At 46.9% G+C, this 22,659-nt stretch overlaps 2 protein-coding genes across 5 annotated transcripts in view; one reads left to right on the forward strand and one right to left on the reverse strand.

Moving 5' to 3' along the window:
* Nucleotides 1-22,659, forward strand: part of DACH2 (dachshund family transcription factor 2) — a 680,850-nt gene that overhangs the window by 631,320 nt on the left and 26,871 nt on the right. For all 4 annotated transcript variants that reach the window (XM_082263125.1, XM_082263126.1, XM_082263127.1 and 1 more), the window contains 2 exons: nucleotides 5,383-5,526; nucleotides 9,118-9,183. In XM_082263125.1, the coding sequence (XP_082119251.1) occupies nucleotides 5,383-5,526; nucleotides 9,118-9,183 (210 nt within the window). The remainder of the gene's footprint in view (nucleotides 1-5,382; nucleotides 5,527-9,117; nucleotides 9,184-22,659) is intronic.
* LOC309559746 (uncharacterized protein) lies at nucleotides 22,261-22,608 on the reverse strand (the record flags this gene model as incomplete). Its single annotated transcript, XM_082263185.1, has 2 exons — nucleotides 22,261-22,341; nucleotides 22,555-22,608. Coding segments are annotated over 2 exons (135 nt in total), but the record flags the coding sequence as incomplete, so codon positions are not given.

Below are 22,659 nucleotides of genomic sequence, written 5' to 3' on the forward strand. Positions count from 1 at the left end.
AAGGATGTGAGCGTACCCCCCCCCCCCCACACCCCCAGTCTCACTCCACGTGATGAAATCCCCCTCAGCGTGAGTAACTGTCAGGAGGAAGCGGCGGGGCCTCCGCTCACGCAGGCGATGAGGCGCTCGGAGGATTAGCCAAATCACATTTGTAGAAAGTCTGGAAGAATTAGTGGATGAATGAAGCGTGGACAAGTGAGGCGTACGCCAAATCAAACCTGACACTTCAAAGATCCGCCGCGAAGTGTGCAACTTACCGAGAATTCCGGGTGCGAGGCGCCGCGCGATACCTCGTTACTTTTATTACAGGAGGAAGCTGGTTTGTATTCTGTGCACATCGCCCAACTTCGCCTTCCCTGCGAAAAAAAATAAATTGTTGCTAAATCACATTTTATTGAGACAGATGCCGCACTCCCGAAATATCCTCCCACCTCGCTCCTCGCCATTATCTGTTCACAGACTTAGAGGGAAAAACAAACTTCTGTTCACTTTGTTAATCAGTCTACAAGGATACAAAGTAACATCTCGCATTGGGTCCAACGCCTGGTCACGTGACCGGTTCCCTTCCATTGCCCACCTCGTCTATGACGATAGGATTGAATGGTGTGGCTGCCTAAACACCCCCTGATCACAAAGAAAGTAGTTCAACAGTAGAATTGTATTCTTCTTATTTAGTCCTCCAAGGCTAATACCTCCAAATGGGGTGGAAAAGATCTAATGAATTCACAACCCATCAGAGTCCTCACTTACACCAGGGTCCCCATCAGAGCCCCCACCTTATACCAGTGACCCCACCAGAGCCCCCCCCCCCTTACACAGTGACCCCATCAGAGTTCCCCATTACACAGTGACCCCACCAAAGTCCCCCCTTACACAGTGACCCCATCAGAGTCCCCCCCCTTACATCAGGTTCTCCATCAATGACCCCCTTACATCGATGTCCCCATCAGGGTCCCTCCCTGTACATCAGGGACCCCATCAGAGCCCCCACCTTATACCAGTGACCCCACCAGAGCCCCCCCTCCCCTTACACAGTGACCCCATCAGAGTTCCCCATTACACAGTGACCCCATTAGAGTCCCCCCTTACACAGTGACCCCATCAGAGTCCCCCCCCCCCCTTACATCAGGTTCTCCATCAATGACCCCCTTACATCAATGTCCCCATCAGGGTCCCTCCCTGTACATCAGGGACCCCATCAGAGCCCCCCACCTTATACCAGTGACCCCACCAGAGCCCCCCTCCCCTTACACAGTGACCCCATCAGAGTTCCCCATTACACAGTGACCCCATCAGAGTCCCCCCCTTACATCAGGTTCTCCATCAATGACCCCCTTACATCGATGTCCCCATCAGGGTCCCTCCCTGTACATCAGGGACCCCATCAGAGCCCCCACCTTATACCAGTGACCCCATTAAAGTCATCCTTTACACCAGGGACCCCATCATGGTCCCCATCAAGGCCCCCCCCTTACATTAGGGGCCCCATCAAAGTTCCTGGTTACTTGAAGGTTCCCATCAGAGTCCTTCCTTACACCAGGGTCTCCATCAAAGCCCCCCTTACATTAGGGTCCCCATCAAAGTTCCCCTTTACATTAAGGTCCCCGTTAGAGTCTTCTATTACACCAGAGTCCCCATCAGAGTTCTCCCTTATGCCAGGGTCCCCATCAGAGTCCCCCCATATACCGGCGACCCCATCAGAGCCCCCTATGTTGGGGTCCCCATCAAAATCCCCCCTTACATCAGGGTCCCCATCAGAGTTCCCCCCTTACACCAAGGACACCTTTAGAGTCCTCCCTAACACCAGGGACCCCATCAGAGTCCCTTCTTACATCATGATCCCCATAAAGTTCCCCCCTTACATCAGGGTCCCCATCAAAGTCCCCCTTTAATTTAGGGGCCCCATAAAGTTCTCCCTTACATCAGGGTCCTCATCAGAGTCCCTCCTTTACATCAAGGTCTCTAGTTTTCTCTTGCATCAGGGTCCACCTTACATAAGCTTGAAGTGGAGCAGCCACTGCTGATCTAAAAACTCAATCCGGGCGCAGGCATAGGCCACTGACCCTAGCTGCAGGCCATATAAAATCTTGTAGTGGGTCGCAGTTTGAGGACCCAACCATAGAGCCACATGGCTAAAATAAAGATCCTTATCCTTGAGTTAAAGTGTATCGAAGGCCAAAAGTTTAATTACTTTTTTTTTTTTTACAAGATTCACCCTCATTATTTGTCCTGGTGACCACTGTCACTCAAAGTGATGGTAAAATCCAAACATTTTTTACAGTTGTCACCAGAACAGAGGGGAGATCTTCCAATGGGGACACCAGTTCAGATTGCAGTTGTCTAAGAGGGGAATTCCAATCACTTTGGGGAGATTTTACTTTACTTCCCTTTGTGTAAAATCTCCCTAGTGGGACACACTGGAAAAAAAAAAAAAAATCAGACAGAGGTTTTAACCCTTCTCTATTCTATATAGGTTTGGCTTTAGATAGTATTCTCTTGCATCAGGGTCCACCTTACATGAGGTTGAAGCGGAGCAGCCACTGCTGATCTCAATACTCAATCTGGGCACAGGCATTGGCCACTGACCCTAGCTGCAGGCCGTATAAAATCTGGTAGTGGGTCCTAGTTTGAGGACCCAACCATAGAGCCACATGGCTAAAATAAAGATCCTTATCCTTTGAGTTTTTCTACGAGATTCACCCTCACTATTGGTTCTGGTGACAACTGTCACTCAGACAGAGGGGAGATCTTCCAATGGGGACACCAGTTCCGATTGCAGTTGTCTAAGAGGGGATTTCCAATCACTTTGAGGAGATTTTACTTCCCGTTGTGCACACGCAACAGGAAGTGAAGGGAAATATATCCCTAGTGGGACACATTGGAAAAAAACTAGACAGGTCTAACCCTTCTCTATTCTATATAGGTTTGGCTTTAGATATTTATTTGGCTTTAGATAGTATTCTCTTGCATCAGGGTCCACCTGAGGATGAAGCGGAATAGCCACTGCTGATCTAAATACTCCATCTGGGCACAGGCATAGGCCACTGACCCTAGCTGCAGGCCATATAAAATCTTGTAGTGGGTCGTAGTTTGAGGACCCAATTATAGAGTCACATGGCTAAAATAAAGATCCTCATCCTTGAGTTAAAGTGTATTGAAGGCCAAAAGTTTCATTACAAGATTCACCCTCACTATTTGTCCTGGGGACCACTGTCACTCAAAGTGATGGGAAATTCCAAACATTTTTACAGTTGTCACCAGAACAGAGGAGAGATCTTCCAATGGGGACACCAGTTCGGATTGCAGTTGTCTAAGAGGGGATTTCCAATCACTTTGGGGAGATTTTACTTTACTTCTCGTTGTGTAAAATCTCCCTAGTGGGACACACTGGAAAAAAAAAAACAGAGGTTTTAACCCTTCTCTATTCTATATAGGTTTGGCTTTAGATAGTATTCTCTTGCATCAGGGTCCACCTTACATGAGGTTGAAGCGGAGCAGCCACTGCTGATCTCAATACTCAATCTGGGCACAGGCATAGACCACTGTCCCTAGCTGCAGGCCATATAAAATCTGGTAGTGGGTCGTAGTTTGAGGACCCAACCATAGAGCCACATGGCTAAAATAAAGATCCTTATCCTTTGAGTTTTTTTACGAGATTCACCCTCACTATTGGTTCTGGTGACAACTGTCACTCAAAGTGATGGGAAAATCCAAACATTTTTACAGTTGTCACCAGAACAGAGGGGAGATCTTCCAATGGGGACACCAGTTCCAATTGCAGTTGTCTAAGAGGGGATTTCCAATCACTTTGGGGAGATTTTACTTCCCGTTGTGCACACGCAACAGGAAGTGAAGGGAAATATCTCCCTAGTGGGACACATTGGAAAAAAAACTAGATGGGTCTAACCCTTCTCTATTCTATATAGGTTTGGCTTTAGATATTTGGCTTTAGATAGTATTCTCTTGCATCAGGGTCCACCTTACATGAGGTTGAAGCAGAACAGCCACTGCAGTTCTAAATACTCAATCTGGGCACAGGCATAGGCCACTGACCCTAGCTGCAGGCCGTATAAAATCTGGTAGTGGGTCGTAGTTTGAGGACCCAACCATAGAGTCACATGGCTAAAATAAAGATCCTCATCCTTGAGTTAAAGTGTATCAAAGGCCAAAAGTTTAATTACTTTTTTTTACACGATTCACCCATTCACCGCCATATAAAATCTGGTAGTGGGTCGTAGTTTGAGGACCCAACCATAGAGTCACATGGCTAAAATAAAGATCCTCATCCTTGAGTTAAAGTGTATCGAAGGCCAAAAGTTTAATTACTTTTTTTTACACGATTCACCCATTCACCGCCATATAAAATCTGGTAGTGGGTCGTAGTTTGAGGACCCAACCATAGAGTCACATGGCTAAAATAAAGATCCTTATCCTTGAGTTAGTGTATCGAAGGCCAAAAGTTTAATTACTTTTTTTTACATGATTCACCCAGTTCACCCATTCACTGCCACATAAAATCTTGTAGTGGGTCGTAGTTTGAAGACCCAACCATAGAGCCACATGGCTAAAATAAAGATCCTCATCCTTGAGTTAAAGTGTATCGAAGGCCAAAATTTTCATTACTTTTTTTTACACGATTCACCCAGTTCACCGCCATATAAAATCTTGTGATGGGTCGTAGTTTGAGGACCCAACCATAGAGTCAAATGGCTAAAATAAAGATCCTTATCCTTGAGTTTTTTTTTTTTACAAGATTTACCCTCACTATTGGTTCTGGTGACCACTGTCACTCAAAGTGATGGGAAAATCCAAACATTTTTACAGTTGTCACCATAACAGAGGGAAGATCTTACAATGGTGACACCAGTTCTGATTGCAGTTGTCTAAGAGGGGATTTCCAATCACTTTGGCGAGATTTTACTTTTTTCCCATTGTGAAAACGCAACAGGAAGTGAAGGGAAAAATCTCCCTAGTGGGACACATTGGAAAAAAAAACCCTTTTAACCCTTCTCTATTCTATATGGGTTTGGCTTTAGATATATTCTGAATTGAGTTTCTTATCTGCTCTCTTTCACACGTCTGAAAGTCTTGGTATATCCACCGCTATGGGAGCGTCGAGTTGCTGGAAATAAAATGTATTTTGCTCAGTTGCTTCTCACCTGTTACACTCGACTCTGTAAATTTTAAGGAGAATTATAGTCATTTTTGCCATGCAACTATTAGCCGGGGAAGATTAGAGGAGCCGCTTGGAGTGAAATGAGACGCAGGTCTCTCCGGCGGAGATGCGTGACTCCGAGCAGGAGAGCAATAAAGCCCTTTGTGGGAAGATATTCCCGTGAGAGCGCCGATGACCGTAACACCAGTAATTTTTGTGTCTTTCAGCTACAATTCAGAAGCGCTTGAAGAAAGAGAAGAAAGCCAAGAGAAAATTACAGGAGGCGCTGGAGTTCGAGTCGAAGCGGCGGGAACAAGTGGAGCAGGCACTTAAACAAGCCACGTCGGGAGAGGGTCTCCGGATGTTAAACGGTAAGCCGCCTCTCTCATTCTCCGGGTGGGTGAGATTACAGGCGGAGAGCCCGCTGCACACAATATCACAGCCCTAATCGACTCGCTGTAAGAATCACACGAGGTCCCGTCTGTATGGAAATCAGCCGTATTGGGAGACATCAGATGTGACAAGTGGGGGGGAAGCGTTGGCTCCCCGGGGGACAAAACCAGCAGAGGTGAGAGTAAAGAGCATATCACGGATCGAAAAAGAAAAAAGGTTTCATTTAATGGACCGCTATGGGGAAAATATCCTATTCCGATACCTTTTTTGGGGTTAAATCCTACAATGATCGTATTCAGTAGAATAATTCCTTTTATATTTCACATAACTCTACAGTTTTCTCCACCTTTACATGCGGGCCAAGCTGTCCAGAAAAAATGACTATTACAGGGCTTGGGAAAAACCATAACACACTCCTGGGGGAGCTTACAATGATTAGCTTTTATTCATATGGATTAACCCCTTCTCTGCCTATGCCTGCTGACGTAACTCTTACGTCACCGGCGTAAAGTTTTCTTCACCTTTACAAGCTGTCCAGCAAAAGTGTCCATTGCAGGGGTCGGGACAAACCAAATAACATTCCCAGGGGAGCTTATTATGGTCAGCTTTTATTCATGTGGTTTAACACTTTCCCTGCTGCCAACTGGCATACCTATTACATAATCGATAGCATTGGCATACAGTTTTCTCCAACTTTACACGAGGGGTCAAGCTGTCTAGCAACAGTGACTACTACAGGGTTTGGGACAAACCAGCAAAAGTGATAATTACAGGGGTTGGGGCAAACTATATAACACTCCTGGGGGAGCCTACAATGGTCACCTTTTATTCCTATGGAATTAACTCTTTCTCTGTTGGCAAGTGGCATAACTCTTACGTAACTGGCAGCACCGGCATACAGTTTTATCCACCTTTACATGCTAGCCAAGCTGTCCAGCAAAAGGAACCATTACAAGGGTTGGAACAAACAATATAACATTCCCAGGGGAGCTTATTATGGTCAGCTTTTATTCATGTGGTTTAACCCTTTCTCTGCTGCCAACTGGCATGCCTATTACATAATCGGTAGCATTGGCATGCAGTTTTCTCCAACCTTACATGAGGGGTCAGGCTGTCCAGCAACAGTGACTACTAGAGGGGTTGGGACAAACCAGCAAAAGTGACCATTGCAGGGGTTGGGACAAACCATATAACACTGCTGGTGGAGGTTACAGTGGTCAGCATTTAGTCATAGAGTTTAACCCTTTTGCTGCTGCTAGTCAGCATAAACATTACGTCACCGGCACGGCAGCACCGGCATACAGTTTTATCCACCTTTACGTGCTGGCCAAGCTGTCCAGCAAAAGTGATCATTACAGGGGTTGGGGTAAACTATATAACACTCCTGGAGGAGCTTACAATGGTCACCTTTTATTCCTATGGATTAACTCTTTCTCTGTTGCCAAGTGGCATAACTCTTAAGTCACTGGTAGTGGCAGCACCGCCATACATTTTTACCCACCTTTACATGCTGGCCAAGCTGTCCGGCAAAAGGGACCATTACAGGGGTTGGAACAAACACTATAACATTCCCAGGGGGGGCTTATTATGTTCAGCTTTTATTCATGTGGTTTAACCCTTTCACCGCTGCCAACTGGCATATCTATTAAATAATCGGTAGCATTGGCATACAGTTTTCTTCAACTTTACATGAGGGGTCAAGCTGTCCAGCAACAGTGACTACTATAGGGGTTGAGACAAACCATATAACACTCCTGGGGAAACTTAAAATGCTTAGCTTTTTTCTAATGGTTTAACCCTTTTTCTGCTGCCAACCGACATAACTATGACGTCACCGACAGCACTGGCATATAATACTCTCCACCTTTACAAACAGGCCAAGCTGTCCAGCAGAAGTGACCATTACAGGGGTGGGACAAACCATATAACACTGCCGGAGGAGGCTACAGTAGTCCGCTTTTATCCATGTGGTTTAACACTTTCACTGCTGCCAAGTGGTATAACTGTTACATCACCGGCAGCACTGGCATACAGTTTTTTTCCACCTTTATGTGTCTCCGTTGGGAGACTCCCAACACTTCCTGTTCCAGAGACACAAATTGTAATGTGTAGACGACGGGGTCAGAACAACTCCAAAATTGCAGCTCTTGTGGGATGTACCCAGCCTGCAGTGGTCAGGACCAACCAAATGTGGTCCAGGGAAGGAGAACCGGCCAACCAGTGACAGGATCATGGGTGGCCAAGGCTCATTGATGGATGTGGGGAGCGAAGGCTCCAATAGATGAGATACTGGAACTCAAATTGCTGAAAAATTTAATGCTGGTCAGAACACACAGAACATCACCGTTTGTTGTGTGTGGGGCTGTGTAGCTGCAGACTGGTCAGGGTGCCCATGCTGACCCATGTCTACAGCCAAAAGCACCTACAATGGGCAAGTAAGCATCAGAACTGGACCACGGAGCAAAAGAAGGTAGCCTGGTCTGAGGAATTTAAGAATGGATAGAGGAACACAACAACAAGACTGAGGTGTTGACTTGGCCTTCAAATTCTCCAGATCTCAATCCAATTGAGCATCTGTGGGATGTGTTGATAAAAACAAATCTGATCCATGGAGACCCCACCTCACAACTTACACTGCTACTGATGGCTTGGGGCCAGATACCACATCATATCTTTAGAGGTGGAGTCCATGCCTTGATTGGTTATGGTGGGTGGTCATATTGTTATGGCTATATGTGTGTGTGTATTATGCTGTCTAAGGAATTTAAAAAGCTCCACAGCCCTATATATAATATCCAAATGTAAATGCCAAAAATGGCTCAATGGGGCTTTTAGGGCACATTCATAACTTCACATTAGACTGCACCGGTTGGTGTGCAGTAGGATGACAGCCATGCCGATGCCGCAACTGCTGAACATTGTGCTGTTCCTTTTTTGTTTTTTTAAACAAACTTTACTGAAACGTCACCATTTTTTCAGACTGAATTCTCTCAATGTATCTGTCCCATATTCTTATCTGGCACAGATACGTTGATGACGTTTTTAATATATTTTTAAGACCCTTTTAAGGAACAGTTCATGAAATAAAGGAGTTCTTAAACATGATAGGAATGAGTGACTTGAATCTCAAATCAAACAATGAACAATGGTTCCCATCAATTATCTTTATTGGAAATATATGTACAACCTTATTCCGTAAATCTACTGCAGGAAATATGAATGGATCTGTGCAAATGTTAACAAAATGTATGAATAAATATTGTAATGTTTTGCTTCATGGAGCCTGGAGTGAATGGAAGTGCCTTAAAAGTTGAGCCATTTTTTGGCAATTACATTTGGATTTTTTTTTGTACCAAATGTAAAGTTGTTTAGAGGAGTCCACCCAAAACTTGAAGTGGGAATACCAAAAACTCAAAGGTGGAAAAGCACAGAGCCAAGGGCTGTGGCGGGGGGAATCTCTTAGATGAAAAAAAAAAAAGACAGGTGATCAACCCACCAGACTTCCTCTATAACTGGAGCTAAGTTGATATCGATATTCGGTTACAAACATTTTATTTTGTGTCTTTCAGATGCCTGCATTCCAGAGATGGAATCAGAACACAACGGGTCTCAGCACGACAGCCCCCCCATGCAAGGTAAACGCTTGGTGATTCTGATCAGCTGTGAACGTGCCGCATTGCTGTTCATGGCGGCCTGGGATTATGCTCTCTTACCATAAAGCCTCCTGGAATTGAACTTGTCATATTGTCTTTTATTGCCTGGGCTTTTCTACGTGTGGACATAAAACACAATATACACTGATTTACAGTGGGGGAAAGGCTGTTTAGCAGATGTCTGATCTCTGAGACATAGATGGAAGATAGATTGAAGAGAGATGGCAGAAAAAGGAGTCTAACCCCCCCCCCCCCCGCATCCTTTTTTTTTTTTTCTTTGGTGTTTTTGTGTTTTATCCCTCAGACCTTCAGTTTAGTTGCTCATCTCTGGACTCATTCTGTCTCCTCAGTATCATTTTGTAAGCGAGGTTACCAGAACACCATATTCTACAACTAAAGATCTATATAGAGGAATTAGGACCTCCTTCCTTCTGCTGGGGACCCCTCTAGTGATATCAATTTCTATATAGAGGAATCAGGTCTAGGGATCGACCGATTATCGGCAAGGCCGATATATCAAGGGCCGATATGCACTTTCCCCGATATATCGGAATCGGCCCCTATATTGCCGTGACGTCATTGCGTATGTTGTGCCACGCGCCTCTGCGCACTGGGATAGTTCTGCCTTCTTAGGCCGCCTCCCTCAGCCTCGTCTGGAGTCGGGGAGATTCGGGACAGTGAGTGCACAGTGCACACAGTGTGTCTAACACAGCCGCCACATACATACACCCACCCACAGCTGCCCGGTGCCAGCCAGCCACCCACCCACAGGCCTCTACCAGCCAGCCATCCACCACACAGGTTGCCAGCCAGCCACCCACCAAAGGGTGCCATCCGGCCACCCACCACAGGGTGCCAGCCAGCCACCCACCACAGGGTGCCAGCCAGCCACCCACCACAGGGTGCCAGCCAGCCACCCACACACCACAGCCGTGCCAGCCACCCACCAAAGGCTGCCAGCCACCCACCCACCAAATGTTAATAAACAAGCATTAACATGTTCAGTAACAGATTTGTGTCGAAAATTGTGTTTATTTTGCAAAACTTTAAATGTTCAAAATATTGGCCGATACCGATATGCAATGGCCAATGTATTGGTATCTGTATCGGCAACGGAAAACCGATATCAGTTGATTCCCTAATCAGGACCACCTTCCTCCTGCTGGGGATCCTTCTAGTGATCTAAAGGAATCAGGATCTCCTTCCTCCTGCTGGTGACCCCTCTAGTTATATAGAAATCTATATAGAGGAACCAGGTTCTCCTTCCTCCAGCAAAGATCTATATAAAAGAATCATGACCTCCTGCCGGTGACCCCTCTAGTAATACAAAGATCTATATAGAAGAATCAGGACCTCCTTCCTTCTGTTGGTGACCCCTCTAGTGATATAAGGATCTAGATAGAGGAATCATGACCTCTTTCCTTCTGTTGGTGACCCCTCTAGTGATATAAGGATCTCTATAGAGGAATCAGGACCTCCTTCCTCCTGCTTGTGGCCCCTCTAGTGATATAAAGATCTATATAGAGGAATCAGGACCTCTCCCCTCCTACTGCCGACCCCTCTAGTGATATAAAGATCTATATAGAGGACTTAAGACCTCTTTCCTCCTGCACCTTCAGGGATATCAACCGTATTGCACACCTTTGTGTTATCAGCAGAAAGCCATACCTTACCCCAGTCCTTCACTTATGTCCCTTACAAGGCACTGACCAATCCTTGTCTTCTTTCTGACCTTTCCAATACAGCCCTGTCTGTGACTCGAGAGGACGCAGATCCCTTCACAAGTCCAATGTGAGAACGTGGGAGAGAAAGTCTGCTTAATTATGACCCTGAGCGTCAACACTGCCGAGCTATAATTCCGATAGGATTTTTATATCTCTCTCTGGTTTATTAATCAGTAAAACTTTACAGCAGGACATTACGGTGACTATTCCGGGGACGATTCCCACTTCTGTAATTAAAAACATGTCTTTTCTATTGTGCTTTTTTTTTTTGGCATTTTTTCATACATTGTGGTCCATTTCAGACTCATTGAAGTATCCTTCTGCTTTAGTCCTCATGGATAATGGATAAAAACACATGGCCGGCATGGTGGATGAATGATAGGTACTCTTAGAGTTTGATACATTTGAAGACTCCAAATACATATTTTTTTAGAATACCCTTGTATGGGTTTCCTCTGGGTGCTCCTATATCCTCTATCCAAACAGCAATAATGTAAAGCTAACTGGCTTTCTATTAAAATTGGATGTAGTATTTGCATGATGAATAACTGTTATAGGGGCATTAGAGTGTACTTTTTATGTTTATTAAAAATCTTACAATCCTAAAACCTAATAAAAAACATATCTATCTACATATATACAATATATATATATATATATATAGATATATATATAAATATATATATATCTATATATCTATAAATAAATAAATATAAATATATATGGATATATATCAATCTATCTATAAAAAAAAAATATATATATATATATATATATATATATATGATTATATATATATATATGATTTTTATATATATATAGAGATTATAAAATGGCCTAGAAACAGAAAATATATATATTTTTTTTGCCAGGAAAAAAAAAAAAAAACATAAACAAAACTAAATATACAAACCAAAACCTATTTTATTATTATTATTATGATCATTATAATGCACCTCAAGAAAACACTATCTTCCACCTAAACACCCCCTCAGGCTAAGAAATGAATAAACATTTATTCCCATGCATGCAGCCTTTTTTAAAAAAATATCTGGTTTTATAAAAATCTGGGGGACGTAAAAGGGCACAAAAAAAAAAAAATGATGCACCCAGTGACTGACAGCAACTATGGGGACCTGACATTCCTCCACACTTTTGTCCCGGCCTCCTACCACCACCTGTCCCTCTCAAGACCCCAAATTTTCCCAACCTCACCCAGAATGTTGTGCACCACCACCTCGACAGGAAGGACTTTTTTTGGAATGGAAAACTGACACTGTGCATTCCATGTGAAGTAATGAATGCACTACTAAACTGACTAGAAAAAGTGTCTCAAAATCGAAATCCTGATGAGTCTGAAAAGCCCCATATGACCACTCTGCGTAACTCAAGCGGAAAAGGAAAGGGATACCCAGAGACCCACCCACCCGCTTTTAGATATTAGACATTAGAGTGTAAGCTCCGCTGGTACAGAGACTGATGTGACTGGCTCAGTGTTCTCTGTACAGCACTGTGATATGTCAGGGCTATATAAATGTAAAAAAATAATAATAGTGTGTGACTGGGGAGGGACATTGGAGTGTAATCTCCTTTGGCGCAGAGACCAGTATGATTGGCTCAGTGTTCTTTGTACAGCACTGCGGTATATGTCAGAGCTATTGCATATAAATGTATAATAGTTGGGGGGCCATTAGAGTGTAAGCTCCTCTGGTGCAGAGACTGATGTGACTGGCTCAGTGATCTCTGTACAGCACTGCGGTATATGTCAGAGCTATATAATGTATAATAATAATAATAGTGTGTGACGGGGGGGGGGCATTAGAGTGTAAGCTCTTCTGGTACAGAGACTGATGTGACTGTGGGGGGAGGGGACATTCGAGTGTAAGCTCCTCTGGTACAGAGACTGATGTGACTGGCTCAGTGATCTCTGTACAGCACTGCGGTATATGTCAGAGCTATATAAATGTATAATAATAGTAATAGTGAGTGATGGGGGGGGCATTAGAGTGTAAGCTCTTCTGGTACAGAGACGGATGTGATTGGCTCAGTGATCTCTGTACAGCACTGCGGTATATGTCAGAGCTATATAAATATATAATAATAATAGTGTGTGACTGGGGGGCATTCGAGTGTAAGCTCCTCTGGTACAAAGACTGATGTGACTGTGGGGGGACATTAGAGTGTAAGCTCCTCTGGTACAGAGACTGATGTGACTGTGGGGGGGGGACATTAGAGTGTAAGCTCCTCTGGTACAGAGACTGATGTGACTGGCTCAGTGTTCTCTGTACATCACTGCGGTATATGTCAGAGCTATATAAATGTATAATAATAGTGTGACTTGGGGGGTGGCGCATTAGAGTGTAAGCTTCTCTGGTTAGTAACCGTGTTGACTGCTGTGTGCTTACCACCTCTGCCATTGCTCATAACTCTCAGCACCAAGTATGAGGCCAGACTCCAGAAATGTCAGCGGCATTCATTATGAATGGCACCGCAACCTATTTTACAATAGAGCCCAATGCACAACGCAGCTCACCAAAACGCATGAACCATGCATTGTGGCACGCTGCATTGCCATGCATGTCTTTTTTTTTTTATCCATCGAGGTGCATTGGCAGCCCGTTTATAATTAAATGGGTTGCCTTAAAGCAGTGCACATTATCCCGCGCCATATCGCGCATTCACACATTACAATTGAACGTATTAGTGCCAATGGGGCCCTGAAGGATAAGAATCCCTGCCCCCTTCCGATCTGCCAGTTGTTGGTCGAATGGTGCCCTGCACCCCAAATTCCCCCCCGATCTGCCATTTGTTGGTTGAACAGTGCCCTGCACCCCAAATCCCCCCCCCCCCCCGATCTGCCAGTTGTTGGTCGAACGGTGCCCTGCACTCCAAATTCCCCCCCGATCTGCCAGTTGCTGGTCGAACGGTGCCCTGCACCCCAAATCCCCCCCCCCCCCGATCTTCCAGTTGTTGGTTGAACGGTGCCCTGCACCCCAAATCCCCCCCTCCCGATCTGCCAGTTGTTGGTCGTTTTGCATAAAATAAACATTGGCCGTCTCTAAAAGCACCTTGGAATCAATGATTTTTGCAAATGACATTCAAGTGCGATTGAAGGAGCGCTGATACTTTTTTTTTTTTCTTTTTCGCTGGTAAAAGCAAATTAAATTAGCACGGCTTACAAGAGCACAGGAACAAAAAAAAAAAGAACTAAACGAAGGCGATCGGCAGCAGCCATTAGCCAACAACATAATATTTTCTCTTTACTGCTCTCTGCCATTCAGTTATTATCCTATTGAAAATCTAATTATAATCCTTTTACTCCCTAGTCAAACTTCACAGTTTTTGCAAGCTTAGCACTGACACGCGATTTCATTACATTTGATTGCTGGCGCCCGGATTGACTCCGCATCTCCCGGAGATCTAAAAGCCTCTTCCAGTTTCGCCGAGTCCCTGTTTGCACATTACAGAAACAGCTCCTTTAATTAATTAGTCAGAACAGCGGTAACGTGAACTGCTGAACAGAAAGATAACGGCGTTTACGATCGCGGCGAGACCCCCGACTCCTCCTCTGCATGTTTTATACCTTAGTTAAGTTTTTCGGGTATGATATGATGGCGGGAGGTTGTTTGCATAAATGGCGCCCTTCACAAGGTGCATCGCTTGGAGGCGTTAGGCGGGCATCGACGCCCGGAGAGATACGATGGAACGGTATTGGTGGAGTCCATTTCAATGAGATTTTATTTCCAGCAAAGGGTTAAAGTGGGATTAAACTCCGTGCATGCACATGGGAGTTACAGCACAGCCATGCTGTATATGTACACTGAGCTACCCTGTGGGGGGGGTCTCTGATGTATAGAGAACTCTGGCATGTAGAGCTACCTTTGAGGTGAAGCGGGGATTTTAATGTGAAGGAGGGACTCTAATGTAAAGGGGAGCCTGTGATATAAAGGGGGGCTTTGATGTGATGAGTGGGGGGGGACACTGATATGATATGGGGGGGGACCTCTGATGTGAAAGGGAGAGTCTGAAGTACAGGCGAGCCTCTGCTATAAAGGGGGGCTCTGAGGTGATACGGGGGACCTCTGATATTAAGGGGGGCTCTGATGTGAAAGGGGGACCCTGATGTATATAGGAGATTTTAATGTAAAGGGGAGCCTCTGCTGTAAAGGGGGAGGGGGCGGCTCTGAAGTGATAGGGGACCTTTGATATAACAGGGAGACTCTGATGTGATGGGGAGCCAGTGATGTGAAGGGGGGAGCTCTAAAGTGATAGGGCACCTCTGTTGTGATACAGGGTGGCTTTGATGCATAGGGGAGCTTGTGATGTGAAGGGTTGGGGGGGGGGCTCCGATGCATAGGGGAGCCAGTGATGTAAAGGCTTGGGGGGGGGCTCTGATGCATAGGGCAGCCAGTGATGTGGAGGGTTGGGGGGGCTCTGATGCATAGGGGAGCCAGTGATGTGAAGGGGGGGGGGCTTTGATGCATAGGGGAGCCAGTGATGTGAAGGGTTGGGGGGGGCTCTTAAGCATAGGGGAGCCAGTGATGTGAAGGGTTGGGGGGGCTCTGATGCATAGGGGAGCCAGTGATGTGAAGGGTGGGGGGGGCTTTGATGCATAGGGGAGCCAGTGATGTGAAGGGTTGGGGGGGGGCTCTTAAGCATAGGGGAGCCAGTGATGTGAAGGGTTGGGGGGGGGGGCTCTGATGCATAGGGGAGCCAGTGATGTGAAGGGTTGGGGGGGGGCTCTGATGCATAGGGGAGCCAGTGATGTGAAGGGTTGGGGGGGCTCTGATGCATAGGGGAGCCAGTGATGTGAAGGGTTGGGGGGGCTCTGATGTATAGGGGGCAAGTTATGTGTATAGGTGTACCAGGCATATTACATGCAGTTATGTGTATAGTTGTACCAGGCGTCAACATGGAACTATGTACATAGGTGTGCACCTGGAGCATTATGCATAGGTGTAGCAGGTCATGCATCTGTGGGTATAGGCTTAGCAGACGTGTACCTGGAGCTATGTATATTGGTGTGCCAGGTGTGTACATGGAACTATGTGTATAGGTGTAGTAGGTGTGTACATGGAACTATGTGTATGTGTAGTAGGTGTGTACATGTAGCTATGGGTATAGGTGTAGTAGGCATGCATAGGCTGGTCAGGTGTATCTGGAGCTATGTGTATAGGTGTGGCAGGTGTGCACATGGAGCTTTATGTATAGGTGTACCAGGCGTGAACCTGAAGCCGTGGGTATAGGTGTACCAGGTGTGTAAATTAAGCTATGCTTATAGGTGAACCAGGTATGTACCTGGTTCTATGTATATAGGTGTATCCGGTGTCAACATTGAACTATGTATATAGGCATAGTAAGCATGTACCTGGAGCTATGGGAGTAGGTGTACCAGGCATGTACCTGGAGCTATGTATATAGGTGTACCAGGTGTCAACATTGAACTATATATATAGGTGTAGTAGGCATGTACCTAGAGCTATGTGTATAGGTGTACCAGGCCTGTACCTCGAGCTATGTATATAGGTGTACCAGGTGTCAACATGGAACTATGTATATAGGTGTAGTAGGTGTGTATCTGGAGCTATGGGTATAGGTGTAATTGGTGTGTAAATTTAGCTATGCTTATAGGTGTGCCAGGTGTGTACCTAGAGCTATGTATATAGGTGCATCAGGTGTCAACATTGAACTAGGTGTAGGTGTACGAGGAGTGTACCTGGAGCTATGTGTATAGGTATACCAGGTCTTTTCATGTGACAACACTGAAGAAATGACCCTTTGCTACAATGTAAAGTAGTGAGTGTACAGCTTGTATAACAGTGTAAATTTACTGTCCCCTCAAAATAACTCAACACACAGCCATTAATGTCTAAACCACTGGCAACAAAAGTGAGTACACCCCTAAGTGACAATGTCCAAATTACGCCCAAAGTGTCAATATTTTGTGTGGCCACCATTATTTTCCAGCACTGCCTTAACCCTCTTGGGCATGGAGTTCACCAGAGCTTCACAGGTTGTCACCGGAGTCCTCTTCCCCTCCTCCATGATGACATCACAGAGCTGGTGGATGTTAGAGACCTTGCGCTCCTCCACCTTCTGTTTGAGGATCCCCCACAGATGCTCAATAGGGTTTAGGTCTGGAGACATGCTTGGCCATTCCACCACCTTTACCCTCAGCTTCTTTCGCAAGACAGTGGTCGTCTTGGAGGTGTGTTTGGGGTCGTTATCATGTTGGAAGACTGCCCTGCGGCCCAGTCTCTGAAGGGAGGGGATCATGCTCTGCTTCAGTATGTCACAGTACATGTTGGCATTCATGGTTCCCTCAATGAACTGTAGCTCCCCAGTGCCGGCAGCACTCATGCAGCCCCAGACCATGACACCCCCACCACCATGCCTGACTGTAGGAAGACACACTTGTCTTTGTACTTCTCACCTGGTTGCTGCCACACACGCCTGACACCATCTGACACCAAATAAGTTTATCTTGGTCTCATCAGAGCACAGGAGATGGTTCCAGTAATCCATGTCCTTAGTCTGCTTTTCTTCAGCAAACTGTTTGCGGGATTTCTTGAGCATCATCTTTAGAAGAGGCTTCCTTCTGGGATGACAGCCATGCAGGCCAATTTGATGCAGTGTGTGGCGTATGGTCTGAGCACTGACAGGCTGACCCACCATCCCTTCAACCTCTGCAGCAATGCTGGCAGCACTCATACTTCTATTTTCCAAAGACAACCTCTGGATATGACGCTGAGTACATGCACTCAACTTCATTGGTCGACCATAATGAGGCCTGTTCTGAGTGGAACCTGTCCTGTTAAACCGCTGTATTGTCTTGGCCACAGTGCTGCAGCTCAGTTTCAGGGTCTTGGCAATCTTCTTATAGCCTAGGCCATCTTTATGTAGAGCAACAATTCTTTTTTTCAGATCCTCAGAGAGTTCTTTGCCATGAGGAGCCATGTTGAACTTCCAGTGACCAGTATGAGAGAGTGAGAGCGATAACACCAAATGTAACACACCTGCTCCCCATTCACACCTGAGACCTTGTAACACTAACGAGTCAAATGACACCGGGGAGGGAAAATGGCTAATTGGGCCCAATTTGGACATTGTCACTTAGGGGTGTACTCACTTTTGTTGCCAGTGGTTTAGACATTAATGGCTGTGTGTTGAGTTATTTTGAGGGGACAGTAAATTTACACTGTTATACAAGCTGTACACTCACTACTTTACATTGTAGCAAAGTCTCATTTCTTCAGTGTTGTCACATGAAAAGGTAGAATAAAATATTTACAAAAATGTGAGGGGTGTACTTACTTTTGTAAGATACTGTAGGTGTAGTAGGTGTGTACCCAGAACTATGTGTAAAGGGGTACTAGGTGTGTAAATTGAGTTTTGTGTCCAGGTGTAGCAAGCCTATACCGGGAGCTATGTGTACTAGGTGTGCACCTGGAGCCCTGGGTATGGGTGTTTTAGGGGGGTGTACATTTATGTGTATTGGTGTACTAGTAAGAATATAATATTGTTGTGGATGTGCTAGCATTGCTCCATGGGGGTAGGTGTATACTCACCTACCTGTAGCGTTCTGTAGGTGGCGACTCTCCATCCCACCATGCAGCTGTCACGGACTTTCTTCTGGAAGGTGGAATGCTGATGCAGAGATAAGTAGATTAAACTTCTCATCTTCTCCCGCCTGGCGATGACATCCCATCTCCCGGCTTTGATTGAGTTAGTGCTTTAAAACATGTTTAAGCCGGCATTTACATCTTCTTCACATAATGGATTCCCTTGTAGGTTTTATCCGTACGCCGCTCCCGAGACTTGTACGCCTAAAGAGCCTGTTTTGCCAGTCAGCATCTCAGAGACAGCCGGCCTGGTGAATTATTGAGCACCCTCTGCCACTCCGCTCTGCCACTCCGCTCTGCCACTCCGCTCTGCCACCCCGCTCTGCCGTTCCGCTCTGTCGTTCCCCGGTTTGCCCCTCCGCTATGCCACCCCTCTCTGTCCCTCCGCTCTGCCCCTCCGCTCTGCCACCCCGCTCTGCCGTTCCGCTCTGCCGTTCTGCTCTGCCGTTCCGCTCTGTCGTTCCCCACTCTGCCCCTCCGCTCTGCCCCTCCGCTCTGCCCCTCCGCTCTGCCCCTCCGCTCTGCCCCTCTGCTCTGCCACCCCGCTCTGCCCCCCCTCTCTGCCCCCCCTCTCTGCCCCCCCTCTCTGCCACCCCTCTCTGCCCCTCCGCTCTAACCCCTCTGCTCTGCCCCTCTGCTCTGCCCCTCTGCTCTGCTCTGCCCCTCTGCTCTGCCCCTCCGCTTTGCCACTCCGCTCTGATGCAAGATGGACTCTCATATAAAGGGGGTGGGGGGGGCTTTGATGGGTAAGAGAAGCTTTAATGGGGACTCCCATGTAAGAGGAGCTCTGGTGGGGACTCCCATGTAAGAGGAGCTCTGATGGGGACTCCCATGTAAGAGGAGCTCTGATGGGGACTCCCATGTAAGAGGAGCTCTGATGGGGACTCCCATGTAAGAGGAGCTCTGATGGGGACTCCCATGTAAGAGGAGCTCTGATGGGGACTCTCATGTAACGCTCATTTAAAGGGATGTAGGGGGTACTTTGATGAGGACTCTTGTGTAAGAGGGGCTCTGATTGGGACTGTCATATAACTCTCTTATAAGGGGGGAAGATTCCTATGGGGACTCTGATAGAGGCTCATATAAGGGGGGACTCTGATGGGGACTCACATGAGAGCCCCCCCCCCCCCACATGAAAGTAGAGACTGATGGTGACTCTCATGCAAGGGGGGACTTTGATAGTAACTCTGATGGGGGCTGTTATGTAAAAGGGGACTCTGATGGGGGCTACTATGTAAGGGGGACTCTGATGGGGGGGGCTGCTATGTAAAGGGGGACTCTGATGGGGGCTGCTATGTAAAGGGGGGCTGCTATGTAAAGGGGGACTCTGATGGGGGCTGCTATGTAAAGGGGGGCTGTAATGTAAAGGGGGACTCTGATGGGGGCTGCTATGTAAAGGGGAAATCTGATGGGGGCTGCTATTTAAGGGGGGACTCTGATGGGGGCTGCTATGTAAAGGGGAACTCTGATGGGGGGCTGCTATTTAAGGGGGGACTCTGATGGGGGCTGTTATGTAAGGGGGGACTCTGATGGGGGCTGTTATGTAAGGGGGGACTCTGATGGGGGCTGTTATGTAAGGGGGAACTCTGATGGGGGCTGTTATGTAAGGGGGGACTCTGATGGGGGGCTGCTATGTAAGGGGGGACTCTGATGGGGGGCTGCTATGTAATGGGGGACTCTGATTGGGGCTGTTATGTAAGGGGGGACTCTGATGTTAGGGAAACTCTGATGATTTGCAGATATTTGTAACATATACACAATGTGTCCTTCCTGCTGAATAATCTCCGCACCGTATCTGTGAGCCCCTCCCCCGTCCTGGCCGCCCCCCCCCCTCCTCCATCCATCGCCTGATAATAGCAGACGGCGGGTTATTCCTCCATTTTGTTTAGCGATGATTTAGCGGGAATTTGGTCTCCCGGGGGAGGGGTATTATTGCTGTCGGAGAATGCGCTCCGCGCGGAGTCCTTCCTCCGACGTCTTTTTGCCTTAATAAGGCAGTCATGCGTTTCTCTGGCAGTTATAAAGCAGGAAAACGTGCGCAGGAGGGCCATCAGCATATTTTACTGTTCCCGGGAATCATTTATAGTGCGTTTTATACGGTCGCTATTCCCTCCAGAGCCCGGATCAGACTTTAAACTAAATCTCCGCTTTTGCTCACCTTTGTGTAATATTCGCCGTAATGGAATGAAACTCCGACAAATGAATATTTGATTAGACTGAAAACCCAATAAATGAATAACATTTACTGCCTGCCGCCTCCTACAAATCCTCCGCCGGGCCGCCGAGTCGCTAGGAAAAAAATAAAAAAGCCGTAGATACTAGTTTGCGTTCGGCTGTTCCCCGCCGCTAACTGGTCTCCTGAGCGGAGGATCGGTGCTGGCGATGGGACACGGAACTCAGAGGGGAGCCGTGAGACTCCTGCTTACCCCACAGAAAATACGGCCTGGAGAAATTCCAAAGAGGGGCCGTTACGGCGAGGAGGATTGTGAATCGCACTGTGCCGCCTGCCATTGGCTCGTCTCTGATGGGAAAAGGAGAATTTCTCTTTTGGTTAAAAAAAAAAAAAAAATGTTTAAGAATGACGACATCTTCGTAAAAAAAATTAAAGAAATCCTATCCAGCGATTTTTAGTCCTGCATGCTTCCCGACCACCCCCAGGGTGATCTGCGACCATTTCCATGCAGTCTTCACACCATAGAAACGCACTCCGGACACATTTCTGCATGCGCCTTTTTTATGCATTTTGTATGCTTCCCAGCGAAATTTTTCCCCTTTTTTTTTATTTTTTGGTGGTGTTGGTAGTGGTGGTGTTGTTTTTAGTGGTGGTGGTGTTGGTGGTGTTGTTGGTGGTGTTGGTGGTGGTAGTGGTGGTGTTGTTGGTGGTGGTAGTGGTGGTGTTGGTAGTGGTGGTGTTGTTTTTAGTGGTGGTGGTGTTTTTAGTGGTGTTGGTGGTGGTGGTGTTGTTTTTAGTGGTGGTGGTAGTGGTGGTGTTGGTGGTGGTGTTGGTGGTGGTGTTGGTGGTGGTGTTGTTGGTGGTGGTGTTAGTGGTGGTGTTAGTGGTGGTGGTGTTGTTTTTAGTGGTGGTGTTGGTGGTGTTGTTGGTAGTGGTGGTGTTGGTGGTGGTGTTGTTGGTGGTGGTGTTGTTCGTGGTGTTGGTGTTGGTGGTGTTGGTGGTGGTGTTGTTCGTGGTGGGGGTGTTGGTGGTGTTGTTGGTAGTGGTGGTGTTGGGGGTGGTGGTGTTGTTGGTGGTGGTGTTGGTAGTGGTGGTGTTGTTTTTAGTGGTGGTGGTGGTGTTAGTGGTGGTGTTGGTAGTGGTGGTGTTGTTTTTAGTGGTGGTGGTGTTGGTGGTGGTGGTGTTGGTGGTGGCGGTGTTGTTGGTGGTGGTGGTGTTGGTAGTGGTGGTGTTGTTTTTAGTGGTGGTGGTGTTGGTGGTGGTGTTGGTAGTGGTGGTGGTGTTTTTAGTGGTGGTGGTGTTGGTGGTGGTGTTAGTGGTGGTGTTGTTGGTGGTGTTGGTGGTGGTGGTGGTGTTGTTGGTGGTGGTGGTGGTGTTGTTGGTGGTGGTGTTGTTGGTGGTGTTGTTGTTGGTGGTGTTGTTGGTGGTGTTGTTGGTGGTGGTGTTGGTGGTGGTGTTGTTGGTGGTGGTGTTGGTGGTGGTGTTGGTGGTGGTGTTGGTGGTGGTGTTAGTGGTGGTGTTGGTAGTGGTGGTGTTGTTTTTAGTGGTGGTGGTGGTGTTGTTGGTGGTGGTGTTGTTGGTGGTGGTGTTGTTGGTGGTGGTGTTGGTGGTGGTGGTGTTGGTGGTGGTGGTGTTAGTGGTGGTGGTGTTAGTGGTGGTGATGTTAGTGGTGGTGGTGTTAGTGGTGGTGATGTTAGTGGTGGTGTTAGTGGTGGTGGTGTTGGTAGTGGTGGTGTTGTTTTTAGTGGTGGTGGTGGTGGTGTTGGTAGTGGTGGTGTTGTTTTTAGTGGTGGTGGTGTTGGTGGTGGTGGTGGTGTTGGTGGTGGTGGTGGTGTTGGTGGTGGCGGTGTTGTTGGTGGTGGTGGTGGTGGTGGTGGTGTTGGTAGTGGTGGTGTTGTTTTTAGTGGTGGTGGTGTTGGTGGTGGTGTTGGTAGTGGTG

The sequence above is a fragment of the Pelophylax lessonae genome (assembly GCF_965119305.1).
Source record: "Pelophylax lessonae genome assembly, chromosome: 7".
NCBI classification, from domain to species: Eukaryota; Metazoa; Chordata; class Amphibia; order Anura; family Ranidae; genus Pelophylax; species Pelophylax lessonae.